The sequence below is a fragment of the Oncorhynchus tshawytscha genome, linkage group LG22, assembly GCF_018296145.1.
Source record: "Oncorhynchus tshawytscha isolate Ot180627B linkage group LG22, Otsh_v2.0, whole genome shotgun sequence".
Taxonomy (NCBI): domain Eukaryota; kingdom Metazoa; phylum Chordata; class Actinopteri; order Salmoniformes; family Salmonidae; genus Oncorhynchus; species Oncorhynchus tshawytscha.
This window is the reverse complement of record NC_056450.1, coordinates 20956001-20967268: the sequence shown is the minus strand read 5'-3', so window position 1 is coordinate 20967268 and position 11268 is coordinate 20956001. Positions and strand designations below refer to the sequence as shown.

General features: G+C 42.5%; 2 protein-coding genes across 16 annotated transcripts in view; one reads left to right on the top strand and one right to left on the bottom strand.

The window, feature by feature from the left end:
• The first annotated feature begins 3659 nt into the window (after nucleotides 1-3659).
• On the top strand, nucleotides 3660-6282 carry rassf11 (Ras association domain family member 11). Its single transcript, XM_024384578.2, has 3 exons — nucleotides 3660-3792; nucleotides 4291-4400; nucleotides 4525-6282. Exons 2-3 carry the CDS (start codon nucleotides 4298-4300, stop codon nucleotides 5913-5915), a joined length of 1494 nt encoding a protein of 497 aa, XP_024240346.1. The 5' UTR covers nucleotides 3660-3792; nucleotides 4291-4297; the 3' UTR covers nucleotides 5916-6282.
• A 243-nt stretch (nucleotides 6283-6525) lies between these two features.
• Nucleotides 6526-11268, bottom strand: part of LOC112222031 (cold shock domain-containing protein E1) — a 35063-nt gene continuing 30320 nt past the window's right edge. For all 15 annotated transcript variants that reach the window (XM_024384561.1, XM_024384562.1, XM_024384564.1 and 12 more), the window contains 7 exons: nucleotides 10954-11129; nucleotides 10723-10835; nucleotides 10488-10607; nucleotides 10179-10357; nucleotides 9812-9975; nucleotides 8101-8233; nucleotides 6526-7997 (listed from right to left, as the gene is read on the bottom strand). In XM_024384561.1, coding sequence (XP_024240329.1) covers nucleotides 7950-7997; nucleotides 8101-8233; nucleotides 9812-9975; nucleotides 10179-10357; nucleotides 10488-10607; nucleotides 10723-10835; nucleotides 10954-11129 — 933 coding nt within the window. In that variant the 3' untranslated portion in view covers nucleotides 6526-7949. The remainder of the gene's footprint in view (nucleotides 7998-8100; nucleotides 8234-9811; nucleotides 9976-10178; nucleotides 10358-10487; nucleotides 10608-10722; nucleotides 10836-10953; nucleotides 11130-11268) is intronic.

The following is an 11268-nucleotide window of genomic DNA, read 5'->3' as shown; positions in this document are numbered from 1 at the left end:
TTCCTAGGTTCTGGCCTTTCTAGGGAGTTTTTCCTAGCCAATGTGCTTCTACACCTGTATTGCTTGCTGTATGGGGTTTTAGGCTGGGTTTCTGTACAGCACTTTGTGACATCAGCTGATGTAAGGGCTTTATAAATACATTTGATTTGATTTGAGATCGCATGATTTTATGGGTGTGTGGATCCATTTCCATCATGCAATGGTCCTGCTTGTCTTGCACTGCAGAATTGACATCCTCCACTCCCTGACAGGGTAAGGGTTAAAACATGTAAGAAAATGTTCACTGAGGAAAAGATAATGTAATCTGAAGTATAAAATATTCTCCTTTCGCCCACTGTCACGCTCTGAAAGGGTGCCAAAACTCAACAATTTAGCTAATAGGACTTAAACTTGCTCAGCAAAGTAAACCAATCTGACAAGATACTTTTACAACATAAAGGACGTATTGAGAATAAACAAAACGTTCTGAAATGTATTTTGAGTAACCTTGAAAAGACAAGTTAACACATATCTCCCAGTTTGGAAATTTGTTTGGAGTGGCAGCTCATGGAAGCTTTTTGAGGACATCAGGTTTTTTTGTACACTTTTGAGATGGTACTGGGATAGAGGCCAAGAACACACTGAACAACTGAGCCCCTGCCCCAACCTCATGCCCGAATCTCCAATGCCACCCCCTCCCCTCCCCCAAAGACACAACCAATCTATTTAGAGAATGCAATCCCAAATGTCAAAGCTTATTTCCGTGTGCAGCCAGTTAAAGACATCAAGTCAGAGAGATGAGGAGGGAGGTGTGCAGTGGGGGGCACTGGGTAAAGAGAGGAGGGAGGTATGCAGTGGGGGGCACTGGGCAAAGAGAGGAGGGAGGTGGGCAGTGGGGGTACTGGGTAAAGAGAGGAGGGAGGTGGGCAGTGGGGGCACTGGGTAAAGAGAGGAGGGAGGTGGGCAGTGGGGGGCACTGGGTAAAGAGAGGAGGGAGGTAGGCAGTGGGGGACATTGGGTAGAGAGGAGGGAGGTGGGCAGTGGGGGACATTGGGTAGAGAGGAGGGGGTGGGCAGTGGGGGACATTGGGTAGAGAGGAGGGGGTGGGCAGTGGGGGACATTGGGTAGAGAGGAGGAAGGTGGGCAGTGGGGGACATTGGGTAAAGAGGAGGGAGGTGGGCAGTGGGGGACATTGGGTAGAGAGAAGGGAGGTGGGCAGTGGGGGACATTGGGTAGAGAGGAGGGGGGTGGGCAGTGGGGGACATTGGCACAGCAGTTTCCCTTAGGACTGATTCCTGGCCCCAACTGGTCATCTTGAAGCAGATTAGAAATAACGATACACATGATCTCTTTTCGCATGATTGGCAATGTGATATTTTTTTATTTTTTTATTTATAACCTTTATTTAACTAGGCAAGTCAGCTAAGAACAAATTCTTATTTACAATGACGGCCTACATATAAAACTGTACTGTACATTGTATTGTCATTATCATGAATCATGGATGATATACTCAAATGAATTTCTAATTATCAAAGGAATATGGCATGACATTGTAAAAATAAGCATATACAACAGAGCACAGCCTGATGAACAACGGTTTCCTGGAAATATTATGTCCAAAATGAGACAAGTCCTGAAAAAATGTATGTCACAATTTCCCATAAAATGTTTAAGCTATAGCACTAAAGAGCCACACTAGCCCAGCATACATCATTATGCGAGAATAGTACCAATTAGCCTATTGCATATCTTGTATAGAGGGCCCATATTTTTGCACCTCAACATTCTGGAGTTAAGTTTACCATCTCACTTCTAAGCAACAAATCACAACTGTCAGAATTTGTTATGAACAATGCAACTGAACAACCAACTTCCCAAAAAACTGAACAATTGATATCAAGAAGTAGTCTTTTCATTTGGGTTAGATTTAATTCTATTACATGAAATACAGTCCTCTAATCTTCTACTTAACACTACTGATTACAGCTCAGACACCACTTAGATTCAAGCAACCAAGTGCAAACAAACACATATGAACAAACATGACCTCTTTCAACTATCTGTCCTCCTGGTCTGTCCTGGTCTGTAGCTCACCATTAAGCTATGAGGCTGAGAGCAGCTGTGGTTTGCGTTGCAGAATGGGAAGGGTTCTAATTTTCAACTCTCACATTTCTCCTAACATTAACCCGTCTCGGGAGGAGGGCCTGGCAGGCGGAAGAAAAGTTTGACAACAGGTGTTCCACTTCTTTTACTCCAGCAGTTTACATTATGTAATTAGTCTAGTGCACATTCTAGCCTAATTCACTCCTGTCCCACAACTATCCAAAACAAAAGCACATGTAGCCTACTTAAAATAATATACAACCTCAGTCCCAATAGTTTTGGCACAGGAGTGAATTAGAATGTGCGCTAAACACAATGTAAACTACCCACTTTTATTTGGTATACAAACGACTTATCTGTTGACTAATGAGACTAAGAATTTGAGTGGAAAAATGACAAAACCTTTGCTCCCCCTTGTGGGGTGACCGAGCTTAGATATCCAACAGCATATTTTCAGTTCAAGCTTCATTTGTATAGTGCGAGCCATAGAAATAGAATGGATAGAGTGAGTGTCCCCATTCAAGTCAAATATGACATAATAGGTGGATTGGTGGCCATTGGGAGTGTACACATAGGAGCAAAGCAGGAAGTAAAAGCAGGAATTGTACCCATCAATCTGTGCTGTAATTTGTTGAATCAACTCAACATGACAAAAAAATACTTTCCATTGCATGAGCCACATTTGTTAGCATCATTTCAATGAACAATCTACATTACCATGGAAATGATTGCATCACAATTCCAGACAGACAGCCATTGCGAGTGTATCACATGAGTTTACCAGTAAAATTGCCAGGATTAGAGGTTCCAAGCCTTTTCTATTGATTCTATTTCTATGGTATGAGCATCCTATTCAGTTGAAGGTGTTATTGGCAGTAACAAAATGTATTTAAGAATATCCATTCCCTACAACATCTAATCAGAGCACTAGTTTGGATAACTTGTCAGGGGTGCTGTGGAAGTACATTTACAAGCATTTTGCTGTCAAGATTCATGATGAACAAGTGTCAGTAGCTAATAAGGGATTACTGTACTGTTCGACAAGGCTGGAGACTCAAAACCCAAAAGTATTTGGTCAATCGAAGGCAAATCATATAACAGTTGTGGAATGCTCTAGAACTTGGCGTACTGGAGCTTTGGACAGTTTACCAGACTGTTTATATTTTCCGTTCCGATAGGGATCCCCCTTCCTGTCAGAAAGATACACAAAAACACCCAGAGCCAAAAATATCTGACAGTTTACTGATGCAAGTGAACCAATGTTGATAGTATTTGGTTAGCTCGAACAAACTAAGTAGCTAAGAGTTTATGTCAACTTGGATTTTAATTTATACCCAAATTAGACTATTTATTTTTCTTGACGCAACAATGCCATTTTGAAAACAAATAACACAATGCATACAAAGTTGTCAATTTATCCATTGTATTCAAGTATCGTAAAAGACAAACAAAATGCCATTTTAAGCATAAATATAGCAAACCTACTGATAAACTTTCCGAGTCTAATCTGTGCAATTTTCACACAGATCAGCCCTCAATCTTTTTTTGAGAGGAGTGGGATAATAAACTTCCCTGCAGTAGTAGTTACCCAAGGGAATTCAAATTGGCCTTACTCACTCCACGGTGCTCCTCACAAGACCGTTTCCATCCCTTTCAGAGCATTGTGCCTTCAGTATAGTGGACGGCTCCCAGCATCGGATCTAAGAGGTAGGTAGCGAACTTTATTCACAGTCTATGCATGTGATATTCTGGCATCGGAACCAACGGATTATTACAATTATCTTGAGAAAATGTCCAACTTCGAACCATCTACTTTTGATGCCAAATAGGTGAATTTTGCTGGCAACTGGATGCTTTGTTCATTAATGCCTTTGATAACATTTTATACAACTATTAAGTTTTACCCTCAATATATGAATTGTTTGTTTACATCCTTGAGTATCATTCAGCATTATTTGAAAATACTGTCAATTCCAACTCGATGATTGCATTAAACTTACAAATATGTCATTTTGACTGCCCTCAAGACACAAAGCTGGCCAAGACAGTGAGCAGACAAACTATTTACAGATAATGGTAATGAGGGTCATTAGTCTGTCTCCACCACTTCCCCTGTTTGTACAGTAATGGAGGCTCTTACCTAGAGATATCAGCACCTACAGTAACACTTCATTTTGTTCTCATCCCTTAATTTTCTGAATACAGAATAAGAATGGAGGTTAAGGTATCAGTGGAGGGAGTCCCACGTGTTGTCTGTGGAGTTACTGAGAAAACCACATGCCAGGAAGTAGTCATAGCTTTGGCTCAATCCCTTGGTGAGTACACATCTGGCGGCATTTACATTTTAGGGTCTCATTTCACTGTATACTTTACTTAATTTCTCATACAAATCAATCTTTTCAGGTAATAAATTCATCCTAATTATCTTCCTCTGCTTAGGTCGTCCTGGGCGCTACACACTTCAGGAGAAATTCAAAGAGTTTGAGCGAAATATGACGCCTAATGAACGGCTTCTGGAGTCTCTTGAGAAGTACGGCCAGCAGGCCAGAGAGATCCAGCTCACCCTGCTGCACAATGGGCCATCCCTCTGGGAAGGGCCTAGCAGAGGGAAAGGCGGCAGATACGAGGCTGGCCCTCAGCTTAGGAGAGCAGATGCTGGGGGCAAGGTACAAAGGGTTAGAGGTCGGCTTAGTTTACACCGTCAAAGCCTACCTCCCTTATCGTGCCTGCGGCAGCAAGCCGAACAGCGACCGGAAGAACCAAAAAAGCCCAAAAGAAAGTCCCTGACCCTGATGGAGGAGGCTTGGGGATGGCTGGAGAGCATAGGAAGGGGCACAGTGAACCAATCAGGCCGCGAAAAGGGTAGCAGGATGGACACGGTTAAAAGGGATGGTTGTTCCCTGAACGTTACGGTCACTGTTGCCAAGGATCCCTCCACTCCTGGGGTTTTGCAGAGCAAATTTAGAGAAAAGAGTGCCAAGTCCACTGAGCACCAGCGAATCTCCTGCTGCATGGGAGACCAGGGCAGGGACAGAGAGAAAAGTAACCTTTTCAATTCTGATGAAGGTAATGATATCCAACATGTTAAGAAACACCCAGAGGTTAGCATGGCAAAGATAAAAGCTGAGGGCCAGCAGAATCCAACCAGTGCCCTTAAGATGGTTGATGAGAAAAGGAAATTAAGAGCACTAGTTGCTATCCAACAGGCTAGTCTGAAAGAGCTGCAGGCCCAAATAACCTGCACGGATAGCCAAATTCATGAGCTGGAGGAGCAACGAAAGGCCAGGCAAGCTGACCAAGAGGCCCAGCAAAAAATAGTGGAGGAGGCAGAGCACCTGGAATTTTGGAAAAATGAGCTGAAGGCCGAGGAGGGATATGAGAAAGACTTGCAGGAACAGTTCCTGGAGATGAAGGTGAAAGCTGTGGAGTGTAAGGCCAAGTTAGAAGAGTACAAACGCAAAATGCAAGGTCTTGATTCTTCAAGGGACAGGAGAACTGTTCAAGAGGAGCAAGTGAACGTTCCAAGCCAAGATGCCACATCTCCTGCTGCTGCAGGGTGGACAAGGCTGAATGAGGCCCTGAATCAATCAAGATCTCTTACAGTCAGTGTGGTAAATACTGACAGGAAGTTTGCGCCCAGAGTGGACTCCAGTCATCCTCATGCTGTAGTTCTTCCAAACCAGATCAAGGAATTGCAGCCCTCAGGGCCAAGTCAGCTTAGGGACTGGTGGACATGCTGGTCTGAAGCTCAGAGTCCAAATCCAGAAACACAACCAAGGGTTGTGCATATCTCTGAAATAATGATACATCTGGGCAGCACCAGAGTTTGAAAAGAGGTTGAGGAAAAACAGAAACTTATCTGTAAAAACCAAACACAATAAAGCCTTAGCATTCAGCGAGGACTGTGAGGCAACAAACATAGGCACAGACATGCATACACACACGTACACATGGATTTTGTACTGTAGATGTGTTAATGGTGGAGTAGGGGCCTGAGGGCACACTGTGTGTTGTGAAATATGTGAATGTAATGTAATGTTTTTAAAATTGTATAAACTGCCTTGGTTTTGCTGGACCCCAGGAGGAGTAGCTGCTGCCATAGGGATCCATAATAAATACATGATTTGTTTGCAGTTTCACATTTCTGTACTGACTGTTCTGTTGCTGTAAAAATAAAAAGGCTAAATATTTGTCCTACCAAGAGTTTCTTAATATCTTTTAAATCTTAATTTTGTTCCACTGTTCAGGCACCTTGGTTTGAAAAGAGGTAAGGACAGCATTTCCTTTTTACTGCACTGTCAAATGATATTTTCAAGCCTATACAAAGAAAACATTTAGTATTTTACTGCCATTGAGTAAAATACATTCTACAAACGATATATTAAGAAATAAAGATTCAACTGCCTCGATTTTCTTTTAAATAAAGACAAACGCCATATGTAATTTTCATAAAACTTTAATTCAATTGTTTCATTCAAGACCATTAACAAAAGTACATAGGAGAGCCTCTATGCAGTTCAGGAGGTACCCAGTGATCGCCAGTTTAAATTCATTTAGACTAACTCCCATATGTGCATTCAGGCACAACAGATCACCCACCAATGCCACTAAAGCACAATAATAGATATCCTGATCCTTAAGATTAATTCTAATACTTTAACTTTTCCCCCTCTTTTACTTAAGTAAAATGTATTTTTGTTATATTGTGATGTTTTAATCTTTCACTAAGAAAAAAGCACACATTACATACAGTATATTTCCACCCACAGGTATTTGGGATGCAGACCAGTATTATTTCTACTAGAAAAAAAAAGCCATCCCAAGATTGTTCTTAATATTTTGGCGGTTGGCTGGGGTCAGAGGATACATCTAATTTTTTTGTTTTCTTTGTAGTTTTTAGGCACCTTATTTTTTACTTCATTTTATTAATTAGCAGATAGAGATTCAATGGAACAAAAAAAGAAATATGTGCAAAAAAAAAAAAAGAATACATTGTATAAAATAACTGCTGGATATAAGATGCCATTAGGAATTCTGCACCTGGGGAAATTGCTTATGGAGCGTGTGAATACTGAAAAGGTATTGAAATGCTCCAGATTTGTCAAAGTAAATCCTAATCATAGTCACTTAAACATTCACATACATCACACCATGCTTTCACTCCAGCTCTTGGATAAAGTGTTTCAAAACTGCTCAAAAAACCGAGCAGAGAAATAGCCTCCGTGTTTTAGCCCACACATATGAAAAACAGGATCCTCCTTATGAAGGAAACTTTGCTTTATGCATTTTGTAGGAAAGCATAGTGGAAACCATTGGCAAATGAGAATCATTTCATTTCCTTAAATGAGGGAGAGCAAATGGAAGAAGCAGGTGAGCTCTAATACATGCCCACACTCACACATATCCACATACACAACAGGTTGCAGGTGCAGAATTCCAGACATTTAAGCAGATTCAGCAAAGATGAGGACAAGACAATGCCACACAACCAGCACTCTGATTTTAAGGGGAGCAGAAACCCTTTAAAACAAATCCTCTGTAACTTCTACCATTTCTAAAACACCTTATGCACAACAATCACACACACACTCAGAAGAGAAACCTGCAATGTATACTGCAGTATGAAACCGTATCAAGTACATATGTGGGTGGCAGGGAACAAATGGAATGAGAGGGTTCCATTGCAGGTGATGGAACAGGGAGAGGTGTTACACATGCTTATTTCTGTGTGCCTGTCAAGAGTATGTATGTGTGTAAGAGCATGTTTCTGTAAGACAGCAAAATTCCCTTTCCATTGTTGTCCTCCATTCTGGGATTGCATTTCTAAATCTGGGCCCACCTATTCCAGACGGGGTATATACTGTTCAGTCAATTACACCCGGTTGACGAGTCTTCCGCTCCACGTTGAAGCCCTAGGTACAAAACAAAGACCGGTCATTATAAGCAACACACTTAACACACCTTAAATATAAATCAGAACCTATTATACAGCATTTTGCTACCAAATGTGTGTACCTTTGAGTTGTCAGGGCCACGGGGCTGTCTCACAATGACTAGGCGGGGGGCGCTAGAGTCATCCAGGGTGATGCTCTTGAGCCGGTTGACCAAACGATCGGGACGGGGGGTTGCCACCGGTTTAGGCCCTTCACTGTGGGGGTAGAGAAACAAGATGGCTTTTAACCAACACTATACCGTCTAGGATAACTGGGTCATAAATGAAACATGACTAGTAAATCTGGTGGCTAGAGGTTAAATTTAACTTATTTACAGTGCCATCGAAAAGTATTAAGACAACTTGACTTTTTCCATACTTACCTTACAAGCCTTATTCTAAAAATGATTAAGTAGTTTCCCCCCCCCTAAGTATACACACAATACCCCATAATGACAAAGCAAAAACAGGTTTTTAGAAATGTTTGCAAATTTATTAAAAAAAATAAAAAACAGAAATATCTTATTTACATAAGTATTCGGACACTTTGCTATGAGACTCGAAATTGAGCTCAGGTGCATCCTGTTTCCATTGATCATCCTTGAGATGTTTCTACAACTTGATTGGAGTCCACCTATGGCAAATGTAATTGATTGGAAATTATTTGGAAAGGCACACACCTGTCTATATAAAGGTCCCACATTTGACAGTGTAAGTCAGAGCAAAAACTAAGCCATGAGGTCGAAGGAATTGTCCGTAGAGCTCTGAGACAGGATTGTGTCGAGGCACAGATCTAGGGAGGGTACCAACACATTTCTGCAACACTGAAGGTCTCCAAGAACACAGTGGCCTCCATTATTCTTAAATGGAAGAAGTTAGGTACCACCAAGACTCTTCCTAGCAGGCTGCCAGGTCAAGCAATCGGGGTAGAAGGGCCTTGGTAAGGGCCTTGGTAACCAAGAACCTGACGGTCACTGACAAAGCTCTAGAGTTCCTCTGTGGAGATGGGAGAACCTTCCAGAAGAACAACCATCTCTGCAGTACTCCACCAATCAGGCCTTTATGGTAGTGGCCAGATGGAAGCCACTCCTCAGTAAAAGGCACATGACAGCACTCTTGGAGTTTGACAGAAGGCACCTAAAGACTGTCAGAACATGAGAAACAAGATTCTCTGTTCTGATGAAACCAAGATTGAACTCTTTGGCCTGAGTGCCAAGCGTCATGTCTGGAGGAAACCTGGCACCATTCCTACAGTGAAGCATGTGGTGGCTGCATCATTCTGTGGGGATGTTTTTCAGCAGCAGGTACTGGGAGACTAGTCAGATTGTGGCAAAGGTTCACCTTCCAACAGAACAATGACCCTAAGCACACAGCCAAGACAACGCAGAAAAGGCTTCGGGACAAGTCTCTGAATGTCCCAGCCAGAACATCCCTGGAGAGACCTGAAAATAGCTGTGCAGCAACACTCCCCATACAACATGACAGAGCTTGAGAGGATCTGCAAAGAATAAATGGTAGAAACTCCCCAAATACAGGTCTGCCAAGCTTGTAACATCATACACAAGACGATTCAAGGCTGTAATCTCTGTCAAAGGTGCTTCAACAAAGTAGAGAGTAAAGGGTCTGAATACTTATGCGATTTCAGTTTTTTATACATTTGCTAAAATTTCTAAAACCCTGTTTTTCCTTTGTCGTTATCGGGTATTGTGTATAGATTGAGGGGGGGGGAAACGATTTTATCAAAACATTTTAGCCCACTTCATGGGTACTTGTACACCCCCCTGCAGTCTTTACCTGACTCTGCGCACATTGCAGGCACTACATTTCCCTGTGCGTTGGTTGAGAATGACTGAGAACTCCACCTCATCCCCAGTCTGGAGCTCCAAGCCATCCTGCACCTCTTTGACATGGAAAAACAGCTTCTTACTCTCACCAACTTCATATGTGATGAAACCAAACTGGGGAGACAAGACATTACAGACTAAATAGGCATAGCACTGAACATGGGTAGCCACACCAAGAAAGTCCAAAAATAATACGTCCTTATTTCTTCATATTAGGTTTCCTTAGCAAACTTGAAAAATACATCTATAAAGTATTATTTTGAAAGGCAATTAAATCATGTGTGCCTGCACCCGTTTCAACAATCATGATCAGATACCTGGTCCTTGACACACTCCACTAAGGCTTTGCGTTGGGGGACAACGTTGCAGGCCATCTTCTGTCCTGTCTGGGCCACTGTGCACAGCTGGAACTTCACCAGCTCTCCTTTCTGCAGACAGTCTGCCTTGTTTGTCATGCCCATGATGCCAAATGAGTAATTCTGGCCCTTCATGCCCTCTGAATGGTTAGAGGGACAAGGTGGGAGAAGAGGAATGGTCATTTTAGCCATTTGATTATTGTAGAGTATGTGCAGGAGTAAAAACATTGAATTGATGGACATAACTCTCCACTGCCAGTGGGGACTCGCCTTCCTCGGAGTGCTCGATGAGCCCCTGGTACTCTGTCTGCGACGGGTCCACACTACGCAGAGGGCGCACCACCTTCCCCAGCATCACCGCCTCACCAACATCCTGTCCCACACTATTCACTGCAATAACAGCACACCATTAGCATAGACACTGATAACTAATATAGAAATGCTTCACTATAGAGCGTACTGTAGCGCAAAATCAAACAAATGACTAGAGCATTGTCTTGCCTACCTGCTGCCATCTTCATAACCTTCTCAGCGCTGACTTTGTTTCCTTTGCCCTTGGACAGGGTGTATTCCACAGTGTCACCCAGCTCCAGGTTCTCCATGTCTCCACACAGCTCACTGGTACAGAGAGATACAGGCAGTATGAAAAACATGGGACCTCCCCTTTTAGACACATCTAATGTGTCAACAACCAACCTATTTTACACTGTAGCTTGCCTGTCTTGAATAGTTGTACCTGTAGTGAAAGAAGATCTCTTGATCGTGATTGGCCGTCTCAATGAACCCAAAGTTGTCTTTCAGCGTGGCGATGTATCCCAGCAGCCTTTTGGTGTTGACTGTGCGGTTGAGGATCTTAATGGTGACCGCGCTCTGCTGGCCCGTCCTCTTTACCTCATTGATGGAGAACTCCACCTTGAAGACAAGGTTGGATTTACACCAAATAGAAACAACCAACTGCAGGATGTATTTTTGGGGTTGGTACGTTGCCATTTTGACAAAGCACATTTGAGCCAGTGTTGATTTGTTTTACTGGTTTAACTTGTAAACTGGT

Coding starts and splice junctions, on each gene's coding strand:
- rassf11 (XM_024384578.2), top strand. CDS start 4,298: ATGGAGGTTAAGGTATCAGTGGAGGGAGTCCCACGTGTTGTCTGTGGA. Junction 4,401..4,524: donor AGCTTTGGCTCAATCCCTTG/GTGAGTACACAT, acceptor TCCTCTGCTTAG/GTCGTCCTGGGCGCTACACA.